The 21,397-nt window shown below is 38.5% G+C and overlaps 1 protein-coding gene across 4 annotated transcripts in view; it reads left to right on the forward strand.

Moving 5' to 3' along the window:
- Positions 1-21,397, forward strand: part of ptprua (protein tyrosine phosphatase receptor type Ua) — a 456,280-nt gene that overhangs the window by 202,556 nt on the left and 232,327 nt on the right. For all 4 annotated transcript variants that reach the window (XM_055157468.1, XM_055157470.1, XM_055157469.1 and 1 more), the window contains exon 3: positions 14,718-14,989. In XM_055157468.1, coding sequence (XP_055013443.1) covers positions 14,718-14,989 — 272 coding nt within the window. The remainder of the gene's footprint in view (positions 1-14,717; positions 14,990-21,397) is intronic.

The raw sequence follows: 21,397 nt of genomic DNA on the forward strand, positions 1-21,397 counted from the left end.
CGATGTGTTTTTTGTGAGCGTAAGAGTGATAAAAACGTGCAAAACTACGTCTTCCTGCCCCCACGCGTACAGATCCCGATATGAATTGAGGGAGCCCTGGTCGTCCCCTAATCTCTTAATGCATGCTCCCCTCGCCCTTGGCTGGGTCATGCGAGAAATAGATGGCGCCTTATCAGCTTTTTATGGATTTATGGTGAATTTAACTACGCTGCGAAATGTGTGTGCGGTGTGTACGCTGGCTAGCACGGCGCGAGTATACAGTATAGTACAGTATGGGTGTTGCTATGCTAGGTGTGTGTCTTCAAGGGTGCCGGGTAAGGTTATCGGAGCCACGGATATCTTGAAAATGTTATCAACTTTCTAATTGCGACATCAATCTTCTTGTCATATTGTCCCGTGGAGCCAAAGTGAGATGTTGGCCTGAGGTTTTGTACGGTAAATGCTACGCTAACTCCAGTATTATCCCGTTGTTATAAAGAAATAGAGTTTGAAAGCGTTTGTGAGTGCGTGGGGATCAGAGCATTTATTTCAACAGGATGTCTAAGAAAGTATTGATTGCTGATATTTTTACTTCTGGTTTTATGTGTGCTTGTTTACTACACTAGGCGTATATTGTTATCGATGTTGTGATGTAAAGTAAAGTAAAGTGCAGCCTTATAATATGTACAGTAACTTTCATTAAAGGAGCATTACCTGATTTTAAAACTATGCAAAAAGTAGTTCAAAAAAAGTGATTCCTCGCTTCCCTTAAATACACTACATTTCGGCTTTCACAACTCGCACACCCATGACAGTAACAGACAACAACTAGTATGCTGATGTGCAATCCCTGATACTTGGACAATAAAACACTTTTTTTTAAAATTAGATTCATTCATTCATTTTAGGTGTCAGTAAGTATTATACAAATATTATTATGCAAAGTTGACGAGCCTATATATCACTAATGTTCGTTACACCACAATTCTTCATAAACAAAGGAATATAAAGCTTCACACAACAACCTGACAAACCTGATGTGTTGTGCAGTAGTTTCAATAGTGCACTACAGGCCGGTATGCTCTGTTCACGCTTAGGAAGACGTTTGGAAACATGACAACTTCCGGCAGGCTCTGTTCGTGGTAGTAAGTCTGACAAAATCTAGGAAAAATTTGAAAATGGCCCAGTTTTCTTCATCTACATGTCATTGTAGTGTTCCGTTATGTTCAGCTAATCAACAATTACAACCATACCTCATTTTCCTAATTTTTAAAATAAATAAATAATAAATATATCATTTATGATGCATTCATTTCAATTTGCCAGCAAATAATACTTACCCTGGTAGCCAAACAAGTCCTTTTCTACTAAGAACTTCTTGCAATTCGCTAGTTTTGACCTGCCTGTAGGTGACATTGAAGCTGCGATTTGAATCACGTCCCCCATGGAAAGCTTTGGCAGGTTATGAAGACCACTAAAGCTTGCTGAATCCATGGTTTTATCACTACTTTATTACAGTCCGTAGGCGAGCCCAGTGTCTGGTAACTACACCGTAAGTGGTCATCATATGTTTCCAAATGTCTTCCTGGTTTGTGATGTAAAGGTGAATAGACCCTGTTGTAATGTGATAGTGCTCTGAATGTGAGAGTGAAACTTTTAAAACATATTAATATGCTATTTTCAGCAAATAGCATTTTCAAAACAATAAAAGGTAACATGGTGATCTAAATATATCATGTGTTAATAAAGTTAATACCCCATAAAAGTAAAATACCATCTTTTTAATAATGTTTCCAATCAAATCAAGTCTACGCCTAAAAAATCCCTTTCGTTCCCTGTGGATGCCACGTCACATACAATATTAGATCCACTTCTCCATTGCGTACTCTTCTCTATTACCAGGACAGGGTAAACATTTAGTCTGTGACATTATAGATCTCCAGTTTAGAGGAGAAAACATCGCAATTTCACCCGGGCCCCTTGAGAGAACACAGACATCAAAACCGTTACAGAGGAGTGTGAGATCGGACAGCTACAGTACGTGCAGGTCTATTCCGTTGGGCAATCGCGAGGTCTTGTTATCAGCGAAAATTTCTTGGCAGTTTTGACATGTAGTCCACCTCTCTTGCGCAGTGGGCAGTGGTCAGTAGAGGATCTGTGACATGCATTTGAAATCTCCAGGTATATACTTTGAAAAGCCGACCCTGTTTCTCAACCTTTTCCTTCGCAGCAATAAGCCCGGCTAGATCAGTGAGCTATTTACAGTGTCTGCCTTTAAAGTGGTATAATACTGGATTTGAACACTTCAAAAGGGGAGAACTTGAATTAAGTCAATTTTTTGAACTGCTGTGCTAAGAAGGAAGGGTTATACAAATTTTATTAGACAAAAAATATATTGACCTACTTTGTGGCTGACATTCTGCTGGGGTGTCAAGCTAACTGAAAGCACTACTCTGTTAGAAGCTCTGTTACTGAATTTAGAGTTAATCTGAACTTTATTTGGTATCTGTCCAGGAAGAGCTGATTTAAATCCATTTAGTATTTTTTCTTGACTTAACTTAGAACTTTTTTGTCTGTATTTGCATTGTGTCACTGTGGTAACTGATGAACATTTTGCCAGTAGAGATACATGTAGAGCACTCCCCAGCCTGACGTCACTGCGAAGTATCAATACATATATTTTGCTGGACAGTGTGAGTGTCTTGCTCAAGGAATTGTCTAGGGTTTAAACTGGCAACACTCTTGTTGGTGGGCCAATGCTTTACGCTTTCACGCCTGAATGAATAACCGAAATTTAGCGAGCTGTTGAATCCGTGTAGCGTTCGTTTTTCAAAATAAAACCAAAAATAAGAAAACTAAAAAACAACCATTTTCTTCATTATTTTATCTCCAAAACCAAAAGGAAAAAACAGATAACGATTAGTTTTTTCAGTTTTCAGTTTTGTGTTTAAATGAATAATGGAAAATACGGATAACGGCCGTTTCCCATTTCCGGACATTTGCGCCACATACGGACTGAACCAGGACTAAACCAGGACTAAACCAGGACTAAACCAGGACTAAACCAGAGGACTCAGGACTGAAACCGGGATGAGGACCAGGACTGAGCCAGGACTGAGACCGGGACTGAGACCAGGACCAAACCGGGACTGAGACCAGGACTGAGACCGGGACTGAGACCGGGACTGAGACCGGTCAAGTCCTGGTTCAGTCCTGACTCAGTCCGTATACAGCGCAAAAGTCCGGCATCGCAGTTTAAGTCACCGAAACGGGAAATGGCCATTATCCGTTTTTTCCATTATTCATTTAAACACAAAATCGAAAACTGAAAAAATGAATCCTTTGATGATGATACACATTTTATTAGAAAAAAAACACTTTATTTTATCAGTAGTATGTTTTAACATGTTACTTGTCACAAAGAAAATATTGATTAATTATATTCCAGTAGATCAATATTTTTAGTGGTGCTTTGTTTTTTCTCTTTTATTCTCTCTCTGGCAACCCTTTTGTTAGTGGGCAAATGCTTTACCCACTGCACCACTTCCTCTGTGACGCTTATTCAAATTGAAATCTCCAGGTATGTACTTGGAAAATCCGACCGCGCTTTTGAACCTTTTCCTCTGAAGCGATAACCGACCAGCACATGAGATCAGTGAACCAAGGAAACAAGGTCTATAGGCCCTACTGTATTTACAACGCCATGTCCAGCTTCTCAATGCTCTCATACAGGATTTTTACGAAAGGAAAGGAAAACGACTGAATAGGAGAGATTTTTTGTGAAAGAAAAAGAAGGATTAGTTCAAAGTTGTGGGCAAATATCAGGTTAGCTTTTGATGATTTTCTTAGAAGATGAAATGTTTGTTAAGAATTATATATTTAAATGTTTTGTAAATGTTCCACAAATGACTGCAAATTTACTTTTAGAAATACTTAGATGATATGCTACTGCGGTTTAAAGGTGCACAATGTCATTTTCTGGTGGAGAGTCCATCACCTGCTTGTTTTTATGGATACGTCATTGCTCCGATTGGAATGTTCCACAGTTCTGCCTTACATTTATTCAATTACAGATGGATTTATAGCTCAAAATACATAGAAAAACAGGCATTCTGACCGTGAGCTGGCTTGCCTCTCCACAGATCTGACCTGTAACTTGGATCTGGTCTGGTCTCCATGAAGATAGAAAGGTTTAAAGCCATACTGTGAAACATTCCAGACAAAGCAATAACATCTCAATGAAGAAAGGATTTTGACAGGCTATATATATAATTTTTACTGTCTTCAAAATGTGAAAAACAGAACTATTCCTAGTTACTTTTCCTTATGAATTCCAAGCATCCAGATTTTTCATCATGATGAGATTATAAGTGCTTTTCACAACTAGAATTCTAACCACACACATCCTGATAATAGGCAACAAAATGTTTAAAGGACCTATATTAAACAAATAGACTTTTGCAAGCTTTAAGCCATGTCATAATGTTGTTACCTCCCCAAAATCGTACCTGGAGTTGTGTTTTGTTTCATTCGCACATTTGAGTAATCCTTTATTATTAGTCTAGCTATATCTTGAAAGCTCCAAATGCTCTGTTTCACCTTGTGATGTCATGAAGCGGTAGTTTTCAAGTTAACAGCTACCTTTTCTGGCCTGATTCATCAGCCGGTTTCACTTCATGGTGTGTGGTCTTCAACTTCCTGGGTTCTTATAAACTGTGTAGTGTATTCTGATTCCTGACCTAGTCGCTGGAGCCAGCCTGGCTAACCTTTTACCTTTTGTTTACTAGAAATTTGCAATTCTACGACAGAAATTATCCAAATGATTCTAGTGATTCTAGTGTTTTCTATTGGAGAGAAGAACTTATATGCAGGATTGGTGTGTTAAACATGTGTGAATGAAACAAAACACAACTCCAGATATGTTTGTGATGAGGAAACAACATTATAAAAGATCAGAAAATAGCGTAATAGCTGGTTATTCTGACCTCAAGAGCTGTTTATACAATTTACTAGGGTAAGAAAAATGTTAGTGTTGAATACAAAAAAAATCTGACCTCCACGTGCTTACAATTGGATTAGTTTTAAAAGTTGTATATTTATTAAATGAATGGACAAAATAAGCACATTAAAACAGTTTTGTCTAAACCACTAGTGCTATTAAAAACCCCAGCGTGCTCCTTCCTTCCTGTTGAGTTATTTGCCATTATAAATCTACTCTTAAACGTTTGGTCGGGACACTGCTGCTTCCCTGACATAGTCCAATTTGCCAACACATAAAGACTCATAAAAAAAGCTAAGAAAAAACAAAGAAAAAACAAAACAAAAAACAATTAGCTTTTCTTGCCTTAAAATAAACGATCCTTTTGGGTGAGCTGTGATAAAATCAAATCACATAGTTCTTCAAAAGGAGCCTATAAATTGGTGATCAAATGGAGCTGGCTGTGTTCTGATGCCGCTGGCTATAAACATTGTACTCAGAGGAGCATTTCCCCAAACACTTTCAAGGCTAAATAGCTTTGTTTTGTACGTGAAGTATTTAATGTGATTCTTAACAGTAATAGTACCCGATTTCTTTCATGTAATAAAGTAACATTTGTTTTGCCCCACTACAGTTGTGGCATTTTGTAAAAGCTCTTAAAGCGTCAAAATAAGATTAACAATATTCGGAAGTGTTTTTATCATCCACGAACCAGGAAGTTAGCATTCTAGTTGTTGTTAACATTACCATGACGAAACACCTCCTCTCTTGCCTCTGAGAGTTGAATGCAGTAAGAGAGGACTGTGTTAAGAAAATGAGGTGTATATTTAGACTGCCCCAAGTGGTTTAGCCTATACTTGTTTTGTTCTGTGTTTTTAAAAATTGGTGTGTAGCATTTAACATGAGGTTTTTTGTTTTTTTTTCATATAATCTCCATTAATGTAACAAATAATCTCCATTAGACACCCATACACATCAAGGTTTTGCAAAGATATAGTATTTAGTATACATTCTGACCACTGTATAATTCTTCCAGACCGACGGTATCGTATACGGCATGTTTTACATAACCACGCATAACTTTCCAACCCTAAAAGATGGAAACTAACTTTTTCTATCATCCTACATCACATGCTTGCTGCGTGATGATGAAGGGGAAACGAATGTCCAATTGGAACTTTGTTTGCAACCAAACCCATGTGCTCTATCCATTTGGATTTGCCCAAACTTTGCCAAAGAGTGTAGTGAGTCAAGAGGGTTGATCTCTCTGAGGTTCTATGTTCGTAACAATTGAAAACGCCAGTGTAAGTGTAGTTATTTCTTAAATAAATGGCAAATTATGCATCTTGGTCTGCTTAATTGTGCATCCCTTGCTATTTTTACTTGAAAAGTTTATTTCACCCAAAATGTACAAATCCAAATGTAATAAACACCATGGAAATGCAGGAAGTGATGTGGCTCTGTGCCCTGGACCTGACACGAGCTGTTTCCATGACTGACACCAGTAAAATCATGAGACAATAAGGATATTTTTAGTTTAATAACAGGCTTGATATTTTGCACTTTTATAGATAAGACCCTATTTTTTTTATTTTTTTTTTATTTGTATTTTTGGTCCTATAGCTTTTATAACAGCCATATGACACAACTACAGCAGCAGATAGTGAAATAACAGGTTGTACTGAAAAAAAGGATGTATAACACTTCATTAGGGGGTAAAAGGGGGAGTTTTAATATCAAAATTAAGAAAAAAAACAAAAATCCAGGCGAGGACAAATGTACTAAATTTGCCCTTAGGTCTGAAAAGATTAAGGCAGTGGACCGTGGCATTCGGTTCCAGTCAAATGAAGCTCACTAAGCTGGCAGTTATGGGGCAAATTTGGAGCCAGTTCCATATTAGGAACAGGATCGCCAAGACCATGTAGAGCATCAGTCTGAACATTTTAAGACCAAAATGACAATGCTCACTGCAGCAATTAAAGAGAGAGGGGAGACAGTTTTTCAGTGTAAAGTAAATTGGAGCCAGAGTCGATGGAGCCGGAAGCGCACCCATGACCACTTCCTATGTGGAATGTGACGGCTAGTGAGTTAGCTATGTCCATTTATATATATTGTGCATTCTATGATTCTGACACTAAATTTCAGGAATAATTTGATGAATTAAAAGAGCAGTTGTGTTGTGGAGATTTAACCCAATACTGATTCCAGCTCTATCCTTGGCATTCTACTCGAGCGTTCCCCAGGCTGCCATTACATCCTAATAACCATGTCACTATATGATTAATGATGCACAGCAATGCTCCCTCTGCGCCCCTACCTAGTCAACTACAATACCCATGATCCTCTCGTGTGAGCCCCAGCCGTGTCTGAAGGCGCCCGGTGCACTCCTGCGTATGTGAAGGTTATACATGCAATTATACAGAACTGCCCCTCCCGCAGGCAACATCCAAACTATTGAGATTTACTTATTAGACCCTTCAAAGGACCTCCCAAGGTTACTACGCAGGACATGGTAATACTCGTAAACTGGAAACTGCCTGCTTGGATGACAACAGTGCAAATATAAATAAGCAGCGGTGGAAGAAGTATTGAATTTTGTTAAGTTAAGTACAGATACTGGAGCAAAAATTCAAATAAAAGTGTCACATGAAAAATCAGTGTACTTAAAGAGTAAAAAGTAAAAGTGTTGTGTACAAATTTTGAGGTCCAGTAAAGCTTCAAATGTAGTGATTTTGATAATGATTTAAGCTGAATTATGTTCAACAGAAACAAGCTTTTCTATGTGTGTATTTGTTAATTTCTTTGCTCAGATTGTGAATGTGTCAAACAAAAATAAAAAATACTTACACATCTCAGTCAAGTGAAAATGTAGTAGAGTAGTACTGCTTTCAGATGTAGTGAGGTAAAAGTACATACCCAATTTAAAATGCACATAGGTAAAATACCGATATCTAAATGTGTATATATATTTACTTTTTCCACCGCTGTAAAGAGCTCATGTCTGTCTGAGTAGGTTACAAAGTGGGAATCGACATGGCAAATTCGTTCTATTGGTTCGATATTTGCGAATCGCTGGTGGGATGGACGGTGGACCAATCACAGGGCAGCACTGTGTTTTGGGTGGAAGCCAAATGTGAAGCGCCCACACCAACCAAAACAAACACAGCAATGATACAGACGATTTTGTCATAAAAACGGTGCAGAGGGAAGCACTTGTGGTCAGGAAAGAAAGATGCTTTAGTTGGATCATTCTTTCACACTGCTCCCTCTGCTGTTTTCCGTAAGATTATTCCAGGCAATAAAACATGAAATCTGATGAAAACCTATGTGGACTTGAGATTATAAGTGGTTTTAGTGCATACTTGAAAACACAGGGTGGATTCATGATGGTGTTGAGTCCAGACTGTAGAGCATATGGGCAGATTTGGATGGTAGAACAGTGTCAAACGTGCCATGTGTTCACCAACCTGGAGAAGAAACAACAAAGTGTCTGCTACTAGAAAAGAAAAGTGAACAGATGACAAGTCTTCTTCTTTTTTTTTTTTTTTACTTAGTTTGGTGGGATAGTACCTGTGGTCAATATTTATCATAGTTTTACATGAAGTGGTAAAAAAGAAAAGAAAGGTACAAAAATACAGGAAGTTTAATGCGTTTATTTCAAATTTGTTTAACAGAATAAAAGTGTTGTCATCCATGTTCATTATTGTAATCATAATTATTGTTAAGTTGAGACAAGAGTTGCTAGGTAACAGTTACAGAAATACCTCCCCGTGTCCAACCAGGAAGGAAAACTTCAGTTAAATGAAATGTAATATAATCTAAAATGTGTTTAAGTGGATTAGTTGTAGATAATTTGTTACATGTAATTCAGCTCGTCCTATACACACTTTATTGGAAAAAAAACAACAACAACAAAACAGTATATATCTTTGTAACAAACAGCCTGTTCATTACGATAGGAATATTCACACATGCACTTTCACCCAATTAGCATTTTATATATATTTGCATTGCACCTTTATAGCACGCAGCACTTACAAGATTCGCTAATTTGCACATGATAAAAATTTGCACACATTTTGTATTGTTTTAAAAATATTTATTGAAAACTTTTAGTGGGTGTCACGTGGTTCTGGTTGGACGGGCACTTCTGGTTATGGCGGCCACCAGTTTGCGGACATATACCAAAACATTACAATAGATGCATCAAGATTTTCGGACCATCAAAGCAAACATCTCGTTTGTTAAACGAGAGGTGCAGAAGACAAACAGGCTGAGTTCGCACTTTCTTGTTCTTGTGGCTTTACAGCAACATCATGTTTTGGTCGCTTTGTAGTGGTTGTTTCTTGGCGAACAGCTGGTGCCTTTCGCTTTGGCATTGACTTTTTAAATTCGTAACCAATGGAGCAAGGGATCAGGATTTTGCTTTGATGGCACTCTACATACAAAATATTTGCTGCAAACTTGGAATGATTTAGGCAGTCAAAGGTTTCCTTTTTCGTCCTTCCTGTGGATCAATACTGCCCATCGCCTTTGCCTTTCACTATTTTTCAATTTCGTTGGAAAGGGAAACAGCTTGAACAGACGATTGCAGTCACACAGATCTGATTCCTTTTTGCATTTATGGAGTTCGAAAACAAATTTCTCAAGCTGTTTTCTGCTGTTAGGATCCAACAACCACACAATTATGATGTCTGAATCCCAAACTAAAATATGACAATATCAGAACCAGAAACAAAAGCGATATGGTTCAAAAGACGCGTCCCACTTGCACAATGCCCAGAAGTCCGATATTCTTGATGCATCTATTGGAATCATGCCATATATGTGCCGTGTTTTAAATTAGTTATGTCTTGTGTGTGTACGCGTATATGTCATGTGGATATTTTAAAGTGTGAGAGTAGTATGTGCATATATGTGTGTTATTTGGTTTTTACTTACCCGTGTCTTGTATCTCGGGGTCTGGCATATACAGCTATGGTTAATTTTACATCCCTTGTAGTTTTAATGGTTTTATCCAGTAGTATATAAGACGCCTGAACGTTCCATTCTGTATCCTGCTGCTGGAGTGACCTGTTGCTCTCTATCCTCCCTGCACCTTTTTGTTTGCACCAGCACTTTAAATTGTGGACTACGCCAAACCTGCCTCCGTCTTCATCTGTGCGTGTATCTCCCTGCAATCCAGCCGCTCTACCCGTCTTGGTCACAATCTTATCACATTCAAGGTTGTAAACTAACTTCTAGAGGTCACAAAACCAGCCAGTGCCAGTTAAAAGTGTGAATTAATCATTTCCGAACAAATAAGTAACTCGGTAACTTTGCCAAATTCTCATAAAGTTATTAGGCTTCGTGTGATTAATGAGTCCACGGGCAGTTTTTGCACTGTCGTCAGTTTTATTTAACAAATTAACCGTGCATAAACTTGAACAAATATAGTGAAAAATGTATTTATTGACGCGGTATAAAAATACTCTAGAAACATATATGCTGATTTGCTATATTTGTAGTGGTTTGACAGTTTGTATTGTCTTTTATTAAATTTTTATTTGCAAGCCAACCATGTCCAGTGTGACTCAGTTGGGCAATGTTATTATTATTATTGTCTTGCTCAGGGATGCTGCATTTGTCTTTGAACTGGCAACCCTACCGTTAGTGGGTGAATGCTTTACCCACTGCACCACTGCAAATATGTATCTTTGTGGGAGTAGACGGAAGCTGTAGTTTTAGTTGTATTTTTGTTTCGTTTTACCAAAGTCAAACCGCTGAATGCAGGGTGAAAAACACGACTTATTTTATTTTGGGGAATTCACTGTTGTATCTTCAAGGTGTTTGCTACAAATTGCATTTCCCATCGTTGTGAAGGCGTATTCAAAGGCTCCTATACGGATCAGCTCTGGCCCTCCTCTCTAAAAACCATCAAGATCTCCTGTGCACTGCCCGGGCACCATCGCCAGCTGTGCCTCTGCAAACCACCATCCCAAATCAAAGTACGATCTGACGCCTACAGGAAGAGAGAGACGGAGAGAGAGAGAAGGAGAGAAAAAGGACGGGAGAGGAGGAGGTGAGAAAGAGAGCGAAGAGGGAGAGGACATCGAAGGAGAGAATGTGTTCGGGGAGGGAGACAAAGGAGAAGGAGGAGAGAGAGAATGGGGGAGAGAGGCAGAGCAAGAGGGAGACTAGGAGAAGGAGGAGAGAGAGAATGGGGGAGAGGAGGAGAGAAAGAGAGGAATGAGAATGTGGAGGGAGAGGAGGAGGGGGAGACAAAAAGGAGAGAGAGAGAGGATGAGATAAAAGGAGAAGGAGACAATGTGGGGTTAGAGGGGGAGAGAGAAGGTGGAGAGAGAAAGTAGGGGAGAGGAAGAGGGGGGATAAACCGAAGAGAAAGACGAGAGAGAATATGTGGGAGGAGGGGGAGAGAAAGTGAGGAGTTGGAAGGAGAAGAATGTGGGGGAGAGATAAAGAGGGAGATATGTAGGAGAGGAACAAGAGAAGGCAGCAAGGGGGAGAGAAGGAAGAGTCAAAGAGAGGGGAGAGGTAAGAAACAGAAAGAGAAGGGGGAGAAAGCGAAAGGAAGGAAGAGAGGGGGAGGGTTTTGAACCGCCATATTTGCTCCAAAAATGATGATAGGATCCCAGGCAGCAGTGGGCGCAGGCACAGATAGACCAAACAAATAGCTTGAAAGTATTGGACAGATAGGAGCCGGATAACAACCTCGGGCCAAACAGAGGTGAGTTTAAAATATAGACGAGAGAGGAGATGGTGCAAGGAACAAGTCGAGCTATGCCTTTGAACATTTGGGCAAACAAGATACATTTGTCAAGAAAAGTAAAATAAGTTCAGTTTAATGAGTACAAGTACAATTATGAGGTCAATAGAAGAGTAAGTTTTGTGACTTGAGGGTTAGGGGTGTGCAAAAATATTGAAATATCAATATATCGTTTAATGTGATGATACAGTATCAATATCATGGGCTGCTGTATCGATATATCGCCAGGAGTATTTTTTGATATATTTGGCCCTCGCCAGTAACAAAGTTAATTTTGCGCATCAGGGCGAGGGCCATCATCTCCACGTGAGACTTAAATTATTTTTGTGATTATTGATTATTTGCAATATTAGTATGTTTAAGACCTATTGTTCAGCTGTATCTTTCTCTTTCTCATTACATTTGATTCCAACAGGCAATAAATCATAGTTTAGATGGGAAAAGTGAACATTCACATTCCATTTTACTCTTTTGATTTATTTTATCATGTATTAAATAATTTTTTGTACATTCACTTTACCCATTTCTGCATATAAAAGAAGCCATTGCAGTATGCTATATGACTGGCATGTAAATTAAACAATGTGAAAACAAACAAACAATAAAACATGAATAAGTACTAAATAAAGGCCAAAGCACACATTTAAAATATTTTTAGTCATTATTGTTATTAATGCATGTAAGGGGTACGCCTGGGCCCCCTCCACTGCTGCTCCACTACAGCTGCTCCTTTTGGGCGGCTGGATCTCTGTGCTCTTTCATGATCATGATGAAGTGGAATGTGTTGTGCCCAAGGACACAACAATGGTTTCCAATAGAGCCACTGCCCCAATGTGGATTGTGATATTCGCTCATCAATGGTGGAATGTAACAAAGTACGAGTAGTGAAGTAGTGTACTTAAGTAGAAATTAAATACATTATATTAATACATTTACGCAAGTAGATGTTTGCATTTGGTGCTTTTACTTTTACTTGAGTAACTTTAACCTATATGTGTCTTTTATGTAAGTAACAAAATTGAGGACTTCATCCACCATTGTCCCCAGCGGTCTCCCATCCCAGTACGAACCAGGCCCAGTGTTGCTTAGCCTTCGAGATCAGACGAGACTGCACTTTGACAAACCAGTACAGCCGGTAGAAATAGTTGTAGTTGAAAAGTAGAAGCATTCTTATTGAATGAACATTTTAATACATAAACTTATTTAAACTTAACCAAGTCATTTCTGTGGATGATGTAAACTGCATTAACATCTTCTACTGGTGCGTAGAGTGAGTGGGCGGGAGCAATTCAGGAGAAAGAAACACAACACAACGCATAGTACACTGTGGATGTCCCTCAGCACAAACTGACTGTCAACAAATCATCACAAAACTTATGTCTATACAGCTCAGTGCTCTAGCTCTGATTGCTTGTGCAAAGGGAATTGTTCAATCTTTTAGTTTTTAAATTGTTTCTGTGTGCGCTTTTTAATACTAACTTTTATTCAGAGACAACAACATAATGTGTGTTTATGTTTTGACAGTCTATGACACTGAAATATGAATTACTCAAAAATGTAGTTTTCCTGGATTTTTTTTGCCTGGAAAGTTCCACAGTATGATATTCAGTTTGGTCTGGTGGTTTCTTCTGCTTGTCTCCATGGAGATAGATAGATTTGAGCATATACATAGTGTATTCATAACAAGTCGGACGTATACATAATGCATTAATTATCTATATATAATGTTTTGATAACATAATTAACTTATACCAAGTAATGCTTTGCGTGTTGCCAGTGTCCACAACTTATGCCCAATGACAGTCTAATGTGTCGTCGCCTATAAAAAGGCTGCCGCTTGACGATTCATAACTGCACTAGACATCGCAGTAGCAACATTAATCAGCGTCATGCCAAAGACAACTCCGAAGAACGCTGCCAAGAAGTCTCCTGGTCATGTCCGTGGGCATGGATGTGAACTTAGGTCTCTGGTCTCACCCAGTTCCTTCTCTGCTGTTGATCTCTTCTTCTCCTGACTGTAACAAATCAGTGAGGTCATGTTGATGTTGGAGGACAGCTAGTATGTATTCTCATCTCAACCTTGCCAGATCCTTTATCTCTTGGATAATATGTGTAGCGGGTGGTACCATGGGGTCTGCTCACCATGAAGTCTGGAGGAGTACTGATGGTTTTCCCATTTTTATATACCAGTTTCCCTACATGCTTCCAATATGCCATTATACAGTAGCTATAAGTTAGAAACACGTTCAGCAAGTTCTGTGGTCGTCAGAACATGTCAAATACGTCTGCATACGTCAAGATCTCATTATAACATATTTGGACATATGAGTAACTTACGATTAACATGTGTGAACGTTTGTCAATGATCGCAGAACTTACCTACAACTTATGGCCCATGTGTGCAGGACATTTAAGCATACGCTGACATACGCCGAGAAATTTTTCAGCATGCTCAAAATTTTTCCACGACTTTGCCATATGTGGACGTATGCCAGCTTGCTTCAGTGTGCTCATAACTTATACAAAACTTACCTATAACTTATCTGACATACTCCAGCGTATTTGTCAAATTTTTCATACGTCGGCATACTCTGGGTAAATCATCAAGGTACAACACATTTTCTGGAGCTTGTGGTCAATACTAGCATTCATGGTCATGTTTAGGTGTTTGATTTTCAACAAAAAGGTGAGAGTGACTACAAGTTGAGAGGTTTAACAGCACAAATCATCTCACTTCTTGCAGTTTCATCTAAGTCAGTTGTTTCTAGTTAAAATAAACCTCAGATTAAAGTCTAATAAAGCCTCAGACGGAGCAGAACCTACAGTTAGCATCACACCCCAGGGGATATTGATGACATCAGCTGCAAAGTATCAAGCACTTTGGTGCGTTTTGAACCAGCAACATTCCAGTACGATGGCAACTACTTAACCCACTACCCATTATTCCTTTACTTTACACTTGCCTTAACCATATCTTCTGTATCTCCACTCCAGGTTCTTTCATGATGGTGAACTCCTCGCAGCACTACGGAGGCCAGCGCGCTCAGCTCCTCCTGCTGCCCCTCAGTGAGAACGACACCCACTGCATCCAGTTCAGCTACTTCCTGTACAGCCGTGACGGTCACAGCCCAGGGAATCTGCAGGTCTTCATCCGTGTCAACAACGCCCCCAAAGGCTCCGCCGTGTGGAACATCTCCGGAGCTCAGGGACGCCAGTGGCACCAGGTGGAACTGGCTGTGAGCACCTTCTGGCCCAGCGAGTACCAGGTAAGAGACGACTGAGAATTGATAGAATAAGATTTGTTTTGTTATGATTACTGCATCTCACAATCTTAGACTGTATATATAAATGAACATAGCTAATCTGCTAGTTGCCTCATTCCCAGTAGGAAGCATGGGCATAGCTGCATTGACTCTTTTATTAAAATCATAAAATATAAAATAAACAACCTATTAAATTAGCATTAGTGTTAACATTAAGACACAAATCTCTACCATTCTAAAAGGAGCAGAGCCCTCTGGTGAAGAATTTTATTTGTGCACTTTTTATCATGTTGTCAGTGACATCCACCCACATCTCCCTGCTCACTGCCGAATCTTTAAATATTTATTCATTTTAACGTGAATTGGGAAAAAACACGCTGAGATCAAATTAGACAGGAAGTAGTGATGCTAACAGTGTGGTTGCCAGGCGCTAGGTTTCATATCAGTGTTCTATAGACCAATGTTACTTAATACAGATGGGGGGGCAGCTAAAATGAATATTGTTTAAATGCAGATTTTTGTTGTAATACAGTGAGCTCTTTGAGCCAAATCACTCAGGGAAATTAACAGATTTAACATTTGTGCATTTACTGTACCTTTTGGATATTTTATGGTAATGTACAAATGGGAAAATCTGTCCTTTGCTCCAAATTTGAGAGTATGACAATGTCACATTCTAAACTATGAAATCTACCAATAGACCAATGTTATTAATTAACGGTGCATTCTATTGAGCTCGGGATTTGGGGAAAACTGACCTCCACCTCGAGAACCAATCAAAACGGGGTTCCGAAACACAAAATTGGGCTAGTTTGGTGCAGACAGAGTCGGATAGATTTCTGAACATGTAACAGTCAAACTGCCATAACTGAGTCGACGACTGCTAATGTTAGCCAACAGACTCTATTTATTAGTAGGAGCTAGTGATATCTGACGCCTGATTCATCAGCCAGTTTCAGTTCTTAGAAACTGTCTGACCTCTCAGCATTAGGATTCGCTCGCTCAAAGGTAGGCGGGTACTTTTTTAAATTTAACTGCTATTTGGTGGTGCTCTATGTATTGCACTGCTAATGGGGCTAATTCTTTGTTCTGGCTTTAAATCGTTGCTAACACAGAAAATATGGCTCTTTGCTGATTGATTCTTGCAAATCATCTAGTGTATTCCGATTCTTGACCAAGGTGCTGGAGAGAAATGAAACTGAGAGGAGGCACTAGGTGGCACCAGTCTGACTAGATGTTAACTACATAAGCTAACAAAATAGACATTAAACTATCTTGAGCATCCATATTTTCCTGGGAGAACTTACTCAGATTTATCAGCTACAGACACGCAATAGAATGCAGCAGTAATACAGACGTGGGGCAGCTAAAATTTTTGTTCAATTGCAGATTTTGTTTTGCCATTCTTGGGTCTAGACACTGAGAGAAATGATCGAGTTTGTGAATTTATCTTTAGGATATTTCATGGTAAAGTACAATGTAATCGATAGGGAAAACTGGCTCTCCTCATCTGGGACACCATCACATTGACCACCAATTGACTTTACATTAGAAAACTGTCACCCCTCTCTCTGTAACTGCTGCAGTGTGTCTCATCATGTTGGTCTTAAAATGTTCCGATTAACCCGCTCTACATGATCCGAGTGTTTTTATTTTGCTATTTGGTCCATAAATTAATTCCTATTCCTAAAATGGAACTCAGCTCCAAATTGACACCTATAACTGTTAGTCTCCCTTAGTCCACTAGTCTGTGGTGACGAACACTAACGCTGAACCACGATACATGGCTCCACAGATATAACGATAAATGATAATATTGAAACTACTTTATCCAACTGACTCAATTACAATAAAGCAAAATATTCTCCGTAAACCATTTTAAACAGAGAGTATCATTAAAAGGTATGGCCTACAACAAACAAATAACAGAATGAACCCTCAGAAGTCACTTATTCAACCTTTTACAGATCAAATCATATCACTGTGCAACAAAAGTACCCCAAATCTCCCCATTTTTGCAACGAAATTGTACCCATGATAAATATTGAGCCCCAAAATAAGTCGTTTCAGCTTGTTCAAGGGTGAATACAGTGGGGCTCAAAGGCAGTTCATACCCACAAATTCCCAGAACATGCAGACAACTACTACAATACGTATATAAAATATATGCAAATATAAAACATGCAGTAGTACGCGTTCACAGATCCTTTTTCTCAGTGACACATGTGGAACAAAGGAACTCATTACTCACCTATCACTTTTCTCACTTCCGAGTTGTCAGTTCAGAGTGCTTTGCTCTCTGGTTGTGATTACCTGCACTCTCAAATTGTGTTTAATATCTAATTTTTAAGACTACAAATTACATGTAATATTTGTAAAGTTTTCCATGTGCATGTCCAGAACTCAGATAATGGTCAGATTTTGGTGTGCAAGTCTAAAATAGTTTTAAATTCCCTATTTTGTGTATATGTTCAGTTCTTTCAGAATACTAATATGCACAATTTCAGAAACACACAGTAATACCAATACACGCCCACAGATAGCCAAAAACATAATGACAGACTGGCACCCATTTTGTATTGAATGGCGTGGTCTTTAAAATCTCTCCATCTCCTTATCAGCTATCCTCACTTTTGGCAAATAAACAACAACAAAAAGACCATGTACACATCCTATCTGGGTTTACTCTGCAGTACCTGTCCAAATCAAGCAGTACCAGATGGACGCTCTTTAGGAAAGCAATATGTTAAAGGTCCTGAACCGAATTTCACCCCATGTATTTGGGCAAAATATGTCTCTGCCCTTTAAAGATATATTGTGTATTGTATAATGGGCCTGCTAAAAATCTTTATGGAGTTCGGTTGTGTGTAGGTTCTTTTATATTTGAGAGTATAAGTTACAAAAGGGGTGGAGATACATGAAGCATACAGTAACATGAGTGGGTAGAGTAGAGTAGGAGGAGAGGAGCCAACCGAGCATCACTACAAGTTTTGAGAACACAGGCAGAGTACATTGTGCTACCTCTGCGCTGCTCCCATACACTGTCAACAAGCAACAATCTAAAGAAGAGCTCCAGGTATTTTGAACTAATATGTAGTGAAATATTGTCTATTGTTGTGCAGTGGTATTCTGTTAGCCAGGCTGGCGCCACCTAGTGCCTCCGCTCAATTTCATTTCTCTCCAGCAATTAGGTCAGGATTCGGAATGCACTAGACATTTTGCAAGAACCCTCGAAATTGTAGACCACGCACCAGTCAATTAGCAAAGAGCTGTGAAGCCATAACGTCAAACTCAAGCGCCTGTCTGGGTCCCTTTTGTGGTACAGCACAACAGTAAACAAAGCGGTCGAGATGGATGTAGACGAAGTCATACATTCTGTGTTGGCAACGATTCCCGAGATCAAGGATCTAAAGTTGGTTTGGTGAATTTTATCAAGGGGAAAGACGTTATTGCCCTTCTTTCTACAGAATTTGTCGCATTACATACGTCACAACCAAAAAGCAGCGACTGGTTAAATAAAAAAAAAGTACCCAAGTAAAAGGAATCCTAATGCTGCGAGGTCAGATGGTTTCCACGAAGTGAAACCGGCTGATGAATTAGGCTAGTATTCTGTGTAAAAATTAAAGAAATGTAAAAATAAAAAAAAATTAAAAAACGGGTGAAAAATCAAGACACTAAAAAAAGTATATTTGGATTTCTCCATCATCTGTGAGCTACAAATTCTAACCCAGTTTTGTTTTGATTTTCCCTTGTAAAGAAAAAATAACAAAAGATCTTTTTTTCTTTTTACCTTTTTCTTTTTATTCTCTGTCTTTATAACTGGTCTGTAAGTTACAAATTCTAACCATGAACCCGTTTTATTTTCATCTTTTCTTTTTGTTTGGTCTCCTCTGCAAACACTAAACAATTTGATGGAAGATCTTGTTTTTTTCATCTTTACCTCTATATTTGGTCAAAGAGAATTTTGGAAAATTAGGAGTGAAAAAATGATCTAAAAACAAAACAACCAAATCTAACAGAAGTGAAAATATCCAAACAATTTTTCATCACAAATTGCAAAAAGTTTCAAATTGTAATGAAGGCTGTGATGATTTTGTAAGCACAGAAGACGCTAACGCTAATTCCACCATATTTCCTTCTTCGATAATATTTTTCCATCACTGAAAAACCTTTCTCCACCATATTGGATTAACTTTCTCAGATAAACAACATCTTTAGCTCGAAGGTACTTTCAATCAATGCTGGCTTTCCACGTTTAACTGACAGATGGTGCCACTTTGGAGAGTTTGTACTTTGATGCGGTCTCCACTTAAGGCGGCATCATATAAGAAATCAAGGATATCAAGATGACTATTTTTATAACAAGCCTTGCAATTGATGTTTTGATAACAAGATTCTGTTCAAAGTTCACATTTTAACTGATGAGATAATGCAAGATTGCGATTAGATTTCCGTTTTTTGCTTTAAAGGGGTCATTTTACGCTACTTTCTGATGCATGTTATAATGTTATTTGCGCATAAAAACATACTTGGAGTTGTGTTGAGTTTCATTCACACGTTTAACACACAAATCCTGAATATTTAGACTGAGTTCTTCTCTCAAGCAGAAAACACTCTTTATTTCTGTTGCACATTTTATGAATAAAGGTTGTTTCCAAAGTGCTGCACATAGACAAAGAAAAAATAAGAATCTAGAATTGAATATAGTAAAAACATAATTAAATCAGCGGTGTAAAAAAGAAATAAAACCATAAATAACAATAAATAAACAAAAAAATCAATAAAACAAAACAATAATAAACAAGAGAGAACCACAATTACACCGTGTTAAAAACCAGAGAATAAAAGTGGGTCTTAAGACAAGAGACTCCATACACCTTCACTAGAATAATTTGGATGATTTCAAACCTGGAATTGCCAATCAACTGAAAAAAGGTAAAAGGAGAACTTGAAAACTATCGCTTCATGACATCACAAGGTGGAACAAAGCATTTGAGTTTTAGAGATTTTGTGTAAATGAAACAAAACACAGCACCAGATATGTTTTTGAGGAGGTAATAACATTCTAACAAAGCTTAAAGCTCACAAGAGTTCATTTTGTGTAATATAATAATTCAAAGTTAACATTTTAAACGTATCCAGACAATTTCAAAAACTTAAAAAAAAGTGAAATATGAAATGACAAACTAAGGCCACGTTTGTATGATGACAGTCTGAACAGAAAACAAAAGTGTCTTCAGTTTTTATTCCGTGTTTAGACGGGTGTTTTCAGGAGGAAATCTGTGTGCATACGGTGATGCAAAAGTGCCAGATCAGCTTGAAGGTCCGACACACAGAAATGATCCGACTTGTTTGTTTCTGTGTACTGTATGTATGTGACTTAAATGTGTATGTGGCATGAGCAGATCTGACCAGAGTTTTGCGTCTCGGGGCGTATTAAACTTTTCCACTCTGGAGGGTGATTTCAGAGTTTTGCATTTTTAAGCCCCAAAAACATTGTCACCGTCTAAACGAAAGGCACTTCCGATAAAATATTTTAGTTGTTTTTACCCGCAAGCGTTCTCGTGTAAACAGGCCCTGAGACAAGAATCATTTCAGAATATGTTTGTGCAGAATTAAACTACAAACGTAGCAATTTTTATGAATAAGACTGGATATTGTGTTATGGGGAAATTATTATTATTTACTTCAAAAATAGTAGCGATTACCTTGAACTAGATTTTGGACACTACCATCCTACCTCTCGTTATACTAGTATAACACACAAAAACTGGTTTCATATTGACGATCATAGTTCTTTTAAAAACCACTCTTTATTTTTCATTTGATCCCTGTCACCATCTTGTTGGAGGAGTCACTCTATGGTCCATTAGTGTCCTCTTTCTTTCTATCTCTCGCTCAGTTTTTTTTTTTTTTTTTTTGAGCACCTCTTGAAAATCCCATTACTGTCCAGGTTGGGGTTACTAACTCTTGTCCGTGGCCAGAGACAGTTTAGTGGAGAGAAGGCTCCAAGGGACCGACTGGAGTGGAGCTGGTTATTTTCTCTCTGGTCCGTGGGGACGGAGGGGTTGAGCTGTGTCAGGGCTGGGCAATTGAACAAAGTTTTTAAAAGCAATGCACTCTGGGAAATACTCACTTTTGTACTAATCAGATACGAAAGTTTGAATGTTAGGTGAAGTGAAAGTGGCAAAATATGCTGTGATTGTGATATGATGTTGCCAGATTGGTCATCCACCCTCCTTTCTGTTAATGGTTAAATGGCCCACATTACACTATTTTCTAATCTATTTTAATGTTTTCTCATCAAAAACAAACCTGGAGTTGTGTTTTGTTTCAGTTCACACATGTTTAACACACAAATCCTGCATATATAGATTGAGTTTCTCCCTCAAACTGAAATGCTCTGTGTTT

The sequence above is a fragment of the Boleophthalmus pectinirostris genome, unplaced genomic scaffold, assembly GCF_026225935.1.
Source record: "Boleophthalmus pectinirostris isolate CB_2022bp ecotype Guang Dong unplaced genomic scaffold, ASM2622593v1 HiC_scaffold_21, whole genome shotgun sequence".
Taxonomy (NCBI): domain Eukaryota; kingdom Metazoa; phylum Chordata; class Actinopteri; order Gobiiformes; family Gobiidae; genus Boleophthalmus; species Boleophthalmus pectinirostris.